General features: G+C 59.9%; 1 protein-coding gene across 5 annotated transcripts; it reads left to right on the top strand.

The window, feature by feature from the left end:
* Positions 1–1,168: 1,168 nt before the first annotated feature.
* LOC103888918 (uncharacterized) lies at positions 1,169–3,726 on the top strand. 5 transcript variants are annotated; one of them, XM_063720936.1, is made up of 3 exons: positions 1,169–2,148; positions 2,560–2,805; positions 2,928–3,726. In XM_063720936.1, the coding sequence occupies exons 1-3, from the start codon at positions 1,301–1,303 to the stop codon at positions 3,079–3,081; spliced, it is 1,248 nt and encodes a 415-aa protein (XP_063577006.1). In that variant the 5' UTR covers positions 1,169–1,300; the 3' UTR covers positions 3,082–3,726. The 5 variants fall into 5 exon arrangements, 1 of the variants encoding a protein (XP_063577006.1); XR_010138900.1 differs by having other exon boundaries at positions 1,521–2,148; positions 2,604–2,805; XR_002912762.3 differs by having other exon boundaries at positions 1,713–2,148; positions 2,580–2,805.
* Positions 3,727–7,513: the final 3,787 nt, after the last annotated feature.

The following is a 7,513-nucleotide window of genomic DNA, read 5'->3' as shown; positions in this document are numbered from 1 at the left end:
CACAGCAGCAGGTGGCTGACACACGGTCTGTAAGGTGGAAGAGATGCAGATGCCCTGACACACAGGGACAGGTTCATGGGGCCCAGTGGCCAATGGCCTGTTTTGCCTTGCAGAGGTGGTTTCATAAGTCAGTTCACAGTACACCACCAGCTCCGCCAGCAGGTCCGCGGCGTGGGTGCCCACTCCACGAGGCGGGTGCGGCGGGAGCTGTGGAGATGGCGTGGGAATAACGCTGACACCCCAGGCTGCAGCACCCTGAACTCCAGGGCCATGGTCCAACTCCTCCCCCGGTCCCACGCTTCACCCTGGCCTGTGCTTCTCTGAGGCAGGGCTGGGGCCGCACTGTGTGAAGGGCTCAGGCTCAGGGCGGTCCCAGGCCTGGGTGGGGCCCAGAGGTGCCTCTGCTTCACAGGAACTCTGCAATGATGACTCAAAGTAAACTTTACTTTTTCTCTTATGAAGAAGATACATGTTCATCATAGCGAATTTTTTAAAATCATAAAGCAACATCTAGTTTCACTACCGAGCGGGATTCAGAGCTAATACTTTGGTGTGTTTCTGTAAGCATCTTTCTTTTTCTTTTGACGGAGTCTTGCTCTGTTGCCCAGGCTGGAGTGCGGTTGCTGACTGCAACCTCCGCCTCCCGGGTTCAAGTGATTCTCCTGCCTCAGCCTCCCAAGTAGCTGGAACTACAGGCACATGCCACCATGCCCAGCTAATTTTTGTATTTTTAGTAGAGGCGGGGTTTCACCATGTTGGCCAGGCTGGTCTCAAACTCCTGACCTCAGGTGATCTGCCCTCCTCGGCCTCCCAAAGTGCTGGGATGACAGGCGCGAGCCACCGTGCTGTAAGCGTGCTGTAAGCGTGTTCATAGACGTGCGGTCGCCTGCTTTGTGTTCCTTCATGCACTTTAATCGGGGATCTTTTCTGATTGTAAGTGATGCTTATGTCTCAGGGAGAACATGAAAACCACATAAAGCATGAAAATAAAACATCCTGAATCCCAGTCCTGGCTGAGCTTACTGTTGTCATGGGGCTGATTTCCACAACCTGCCCCACCCCACAGCGGGCGAGCTCCCTCCGCTCCCACCGCCCGCGTCCTGTCCCCTTCACTCCCCCTTTTCTCTTCTCTCCCCCTCCCTCCTCTCATGCTCACTCCTCTCCCTCTTCCCTCCTCTCCTCCTCCTTCCTCTCACGCTCACTCCTCTCCCCCTCCCTCCTCTCACGCTCACTCCTCTTCCTCTTCCCTTCTCTCCCCCTCCCTCCTCTCACACTCACTCCTCTCCCCCTCCCTCCTCTCATGCTCACTCCTCTCCCTCTTCCCTCCTCTCCCTCTCCTTCCTCTCACGCTCACTCCTCTCCCCCTCCCTCCTCTCACGCTCACTCCTCTTCCTCTTCCCTTCTCTCCCCCTCCCTCCTCTCACACTCACTCCTCTCCCCCTCCCTCCTCTCATGCTCACTCCTGTCTCCCTCCCTCTTCTCTCCTGTCCCCTCCTCTCCCCCTCCCGCCTCTCACGCTCACTCCTTTCCCCCTTCCCTCCTCTCCCCCTCCCTCCTCTCCCCCTTTTCCCCTCTCTCCCCCTCCCTTATCTCACACTCACTCCTCTCCCCCTTCTTCCTCTCTCCTGTCCCGTCCTCTCCCCCTTCCCTCCTCTCACACTCGCTCCCCTCCCCCTTTCCTCATCTCCCCCTCCCTCTTCTCCCCTGTCCTCATTCTCCTCTCCAGCTCCCTACTCTCCCCTTCACCCTCTCCCTCCTCTCTCCCATTCCCTCCTCTCCCCCTCCCTCCTCTCCCCCTCCCTCCTCTCTCCCCCTCCCTCCTCTCTCCCCCTCCCTCCTCTCTCCCCCTCCCTCCTCTCTCCCCCTCCCTCCTCTCTCCCCCTCCCTCCTCTCTCCCCCTGCCTCCTCTCTCCTGAAGTTACCCAGGTGTCTCTGGCACATGTCCACCCCCCAGCCCCCATCCAGGCCATTCCTGCAGGAGATCCTTCTCCTATGGGGCTCCACCCCCCCTCCCCCGAGCCCAGTCAGCTTTCAGGATCCTAGGAAGCACAGAGCCAGGAAACCGCTGCCCTGGGGCTTCTCCCAGAGAGCTGGACTGCAGGGTCTGGCTGGGAAGGGCCCTGCAGCCCCGCCTGTGTGTGGGGGGAGGTAAATGCACTTCCAGAGAAAGGGAAGAAGGGGGCGAGCCACACCCGCTCACTGGTGACCTGGCTGTCCTTTTTCTCAGGCCTGCCGGCCCTTCTGTGGGTAGGGACTCTGGGCCCAGTCTGGGATCCTAGAAGCAGCTGTGGGGAGCAGGACTTACCCCACTGTGCCTGTCATCCACAGCCCTGGGGGGGGGGTTGAGTCTCCAGGTGTGGGAAGGGAGAGGGTGCGACAGGGGAGGGGGTGGGAAGAGGAGGGAGGGGGAGAGGGTGGGAGAAGGGAGAGGGTGGGAGAAGGAAGAGAGTGGGAGGAGGGAGAGAATGGGAGGGAGGAGGGTGGAAGGGGGAGAGGGTGGGAGGAGGGAGAGGAAGAAGGATGGAGGAGAGGGCCTTGAATGTGTAGTGTCCCTGGCAGGGCCTCTCTGACTCCTGCAGGTGAACCCGAGCCTCCTCTTCCAGCAGGACCTGGCCAAGAGGGGATGAAGAGGGAGCATGAGGTGGGCTTGATGGAGGAAGCTGTCCCAGGAGGCAGGAGAGGGCAGGGCTGTTTCTGGAGCCTGCCTGCCCTCCACCCCCACCCCCACCCCCACCCCCATTGGGACCCTGCGTTCAGGGAGAGGAGCCCCCCAGTCCACCTCAAGGAGCCCTGGTTCCTCCAAACGTAAGCATGGGGAAAAGGGGAATTATCCACCACCGCTGTCCTGTGTTAGTGGTTTTCTTAAACCCATAAAAGTGGTGGAACGGGAAGGAAAGACCATCCCAGGAAACTACCTTTGTCCACAGGGAAAGTTGCAGAGGAGACTCAGTGCTGCTGGTGGCTGGTGGGAGCCCCAGGGCTGCTGGCCCAGGCCCCGCTTCTGTCCCTCCCCTTTTGGACCAGCTGCACCCTCTCTCCTGTTGCGGGAAGTCAGGGAACCCAAACGGAGGGACCGGCTGAAGCCATGGCAGAAGAACGTGGATTGTGAAGATTTTATGGACATTTATTAGTTCCTCAAATTAATACTTTTATAATTTCTTATGCCTGCCTTTACTGCAATCTCTAAACATAAATTGTAAAGATTTCATGGACACTTATCACTTCCCCAATCAATACCCTTGTGATTTCCTATGCCTGTCTTACTTTAATCTCTTAATCCTGTCAGCCGAGAAGGATGTATATCGTCTCAGGACCCTGTAATAATTGCATTAACTGCACAAATTGTACAGTATGCGTGTTTGAGCAATATGAAATGTGGGCACCTTGAAAAAAGAACAGGATAACAGCAATTGTTCAGGGAATAAGAGAGATAACCTTAAACTCTGACCACTGGTGAGCCGGGCAGAACAGAGCCGGATTGCTCTTCTTTCAAAAGCAAATGGGAGAAATATCGCTGAATTCTTTTTCTCAGCATGGAACGTCTCTGAGAAAGAGAATATGCGCCTGGAGGTATCGGCTTATAAACAGCCCCCCTAGATGCGCCTGTCTCTTACGGTTGAGGCTGCAGAGATGAAATAAACTCCAGTCTCCCATAGCGCTCCCAGGCTTATTAGGAAGAGGAAATTCCCACCTAATAAATTTTGGTCAGACCTGTTGATCTCAAAACCCTGTCTCCTGATAAGATGTTATCAATGACAATGGTGCCTGAAACTTCATTAGCAATTTTAATTTCGCCGGTCCTGTAGTCCTGTGATCTTGCCCTGCCTCCACTTGCCTTGTGATATTCTATTACCCTGTTAAGTACTTGATGTCTGTCACCCACACCTATTCGCACACTCCCTCCCCTTTTAAAAATCTGTAATAAAAACTTGCTGCTTTTTGTGGCTTGTGGAGCATCACGGATCCTACCAACATGTGATGCCTCCTCTGGACGCCCAGCTTTAAAATTTCTCTCTTTTGTACTCTGTCCCTTTATTTCTCAAGCTGGCTGACGCTTAGGAAAAATAGAAAAGAACCTACGTGATTATCCGGGCAGGTCCCCTGATGCTCCCCCATCCACACCCACGCGGAGCTCCCAACCCCAGCCCCAGGGCAGGGTCCCACTTCCCCCTTTAAAAATCTTTTTCCTCCCAGGTCTCTCAGTCACCCCCTCGCCTATGACCACGGCCGGCCAAGCTCTGCGCGACGCGTCAGTCACCTCCCTGCCCTACCCAGGGCACCCGAGATGTGGAGGACCTGCCCTCCATGGGCTCCAAAAACCCAGGCCCCAGCTGGGGAAATTTTCTAGACAAGGAGGCCACGAGGCCCACGCAGTGAGGGTGGATGCGGAGGGGACGGTGCTTCTAGCCCCGCAGGGCCCGGCTGCAGCGCTGAGCCTTGGCCCTGCCCTCCACTCTCCAGGCGCGGTAGGAGCTCGCTCAGGGCTGCAGGTCTGTCCTCCACCCCCAGGAAAGGCTGGGAGGAAACTCATCCAGGGATTTTCCATCCCATAAGCTCTTTTTCCACAGAAGTCCGAGTGCCTTCCAGGAGGGAGCAGGACAGCTGCACCCACGGGCAGGGGACAGGCCCTGTGTTTGTGCCCAGAGGGCAGATGGTGAGGGCTGTCTGCGCCCCCTCCCCAGTGACTGCGGAGTTTCCGGAACGCCCTCCGGTGATTCCTTCCTAGGGTGTGGTGTTGGAAGGCGGCACCCACTATAAACACCGAGGACCCAAGCCCTCCAAGCATCTGTGGAACAAAGACATTTTTTCTTTCTTTCTAGGCCTCCACTATCCAGTGAATTTTCCTCCCAACTTAGCACATGATTCATCAAGGAGGACCCTGTTTCCAGGGGTTACACATGCGGTTTCCGTGGTGGTAGCCCTGTACAGCCAGTGGAAGTGGCACAGGGACAGAGAGGCACATGCCGGCCCCTCCAAGGGCCCAAGGGGTGCACGCGGCCCTCAGCTCCTGTCCCGGCACCTGGGCGTGACGGCCATCCCCTCCCCGCCCTCCTTTGTGGGGGTGAACCCATCTCCATCTCCTCCTCCCTGTGAGGGTCCAGGGGTCTGGCTGGCCCACGTGTTTGCTGGGCACCTAGGGCAGGGCGGCGTCTGGCCCCGGCCTGTTTGCCGAGTGTGAATCCGCTGGCCGGAGGCAGCCTGCGGTTGGATCTCCCCGGGGTTTGGGTGGGGCGGGTCCCAGGGCCACGGGTGGGGAAGGTGCAGCCCATCCTGGTCCCAAGCGGGGGTGCGACGGCTCAACACTGGTCAATCTGAGTCAGGCTCTCCCTACAGGACGTCCCCCAGGTGATCGCTGGGGCCTCGTTGACCACGGGCCTCCCCAGTCGCCAACGGGAAGGCAGAAGGCAGAAAAGAGGCCAGCCGGGAGGCGGCCGTTGCCGCAGGAGCCCGTGGCGCAGGGAAGACGCCTCGGCCGCAGGCGGGGCTCCTGGCAAGCGTGGGGGACGCGGCCTCCCGCCGGTCGGGTCGGGAGGGAGCAGGCTTCTGGGGAGAGTGGGCGACGTTGGCGATCCAGGAATGGGTCTGCGACAGACTGACTCCTAGATAGGAAAACACACGTTTCTGGCAGCATTGCCTGTAACTGGAAAGACACAAGGCTCAATTCCAGGGACTGTTCCGTCAATCACGGGCCCCGGGACAGTCCTGCGGCCCCCAGACTGCGGGAAAGAGAGCTCTGCGCGCCCTGATTTGTTCCGGGAGCGCCTCTGGGAGCCGCAGGCTCTGGATATCAGAGGGAGGGCGCGACTCCGTGGAGGGAGCCGCAGGGTCCTGGGGTTGCGTTCCACCCTCTCTGCGTTTCCTTTAGTGACTCCTGCTGAGAGGGGCTGAAGCGGAAACCCCCGCACTGAGTGTGAAACTCAGGAGCTCGCTGAGGCCCCCTGGTGCTTCCCGAGGCCACGTGCATTGGCCTAATTTCATTTTGTTCCATTGCCTGTAAGCTGAGAATTTCATTTTCCGGTGAGAATCCGTCATAGAAGCTCTGGTTCTGGGAACCGTCATTTCAAAGAGACGCAAAAAAAAAAAAAGACTGTAAGACTGTCTCGATGACGCTGTGATCTCGCTGGGTTGAGAGGCCACTGTCCTGAAACCCAGGGCCCATGAAGCAAAGGGTGGGGGAGGTCCAGGGCTGCCCAGCGCTGGCAACACAGAGGCTCCCCCACGCCATGCCGGGCGCTGGCATCGCCTCCTGAGGACCCCCGAATGGACCCCTCTCCCAGGCTGGCATCACGCCCCATCCTGCGGCTCCCGGGCGCCCATCAGGGGCTGGTCCAACACCCCCTCCAGGGAGCGCTGGAGACTGCAGAAAAGCGCTCTGAGCCCGTCTGACCGCACTGGGTGGGCTCCCGCAGCAGGCAGGCCCAGCCCCCGGGACACGGAGGCGGCAGGGACGTCCCCCACGGCACAGGGCCTCGCAGCCCCCAGAGCTGGGCCCCGGAGGCGGCCGCGAGGCCGCGGGGCTGGACGGGTTAAGCCTTTCCCGTTACCTCATGCTGGCCTCTGCCTCTGAACATCTGGCAGGAATATTTCTTTAAAGCCGTCTGAGCTGTGGGGGAGTCTGGCTGCGTTCCCAAAGCCTTTTCCTCAGATTTCAGCGGAATGGGGGAGCCAGCAGGAGCCGGCGAGGACCCCAGGGAGGAGGCTTCCCGGGAAGTGACGGCGCTGAGGCCGCACCTGGCCCCCAGAGCCCACCCTGAAGGGTCCCGGGCAGCCAGCGCATTCCCGCTGACGAGAATCACTTCCGGCGCCGCTGACCCCCGGCTGGGAGACCCTGTTCCGGCGCCGCTGACCCCGGCTGGGAGACCCTGTTCCGGCGCCGCTGACCCCGGCTGGGAGACCCTGTTCCGGCGCCGCTGACCCCGGCTGGGAGACCCTGAGATGTCTGTGGGCAGCAGTGGGGGCCCTCGGGTGGGGTCACCGAGGCTGCGGAGGGCCAGGGCTGCACAAGTGACACAGCTCAGACCTGGGGTCCCTGTGTGAGACGCCCCCGGGCCGGGGCCCGAACCTCCCTCCTCTGTGCCCCCATCATGGCTTCTGGGCCCAAAAGGTGGTGGGGGGAGGGGCGGGCTCCCGAGCACTGGGTTTCAAGCCCCGATGGATGCTGTCGGTCCTGCCGGCCCCATACTCAGACACCCGGTTCCCTTCGCAGCGCGGGGCAGGGCCCAGGGGCTTCTAGGACCTGGTCTGGGAGCCCCACACAGGCCCTCCCTCGGCAGTGGGGAGCTCAGCTGCGGGAGCTGCCCCATGTCCTGCCCACCCGCTGGCATGCAGCAGTTTTAATGAGGCTGGGGCAGTAGGGAAGAAAGGGTTAGCGTCCCTTACAGACCAGCAGCCCCCACTCCAGCTGGGTCCCAGAGAGACGGGGGCGGGGGGCTTCTTGCCACTCTGCAGGGAGCTGAACATGGGTGGCCGCAGTCCCACATCACCCCACTCCTCAGACACCCAGAGGGTTTCC

This window comes from Pongo abelii, chromosome 22 (assembly GCF_028885655.2).
Source record: "Pongo abelii isolate AG06213 chromosome 22, NHGRI_mPonAbe1-v2.0_pri, whole genome shotgun sequence".
In the NCBI taxonomy this organism is placed as follows: Eukaryota; Metazoa; Chordata; class Mammalia; order Primates; family Hominidae; genus Pongo; species Pongo abelii.
This window is presented reverse-complemented; position numbering and strand designations above follow the sequence as displayed.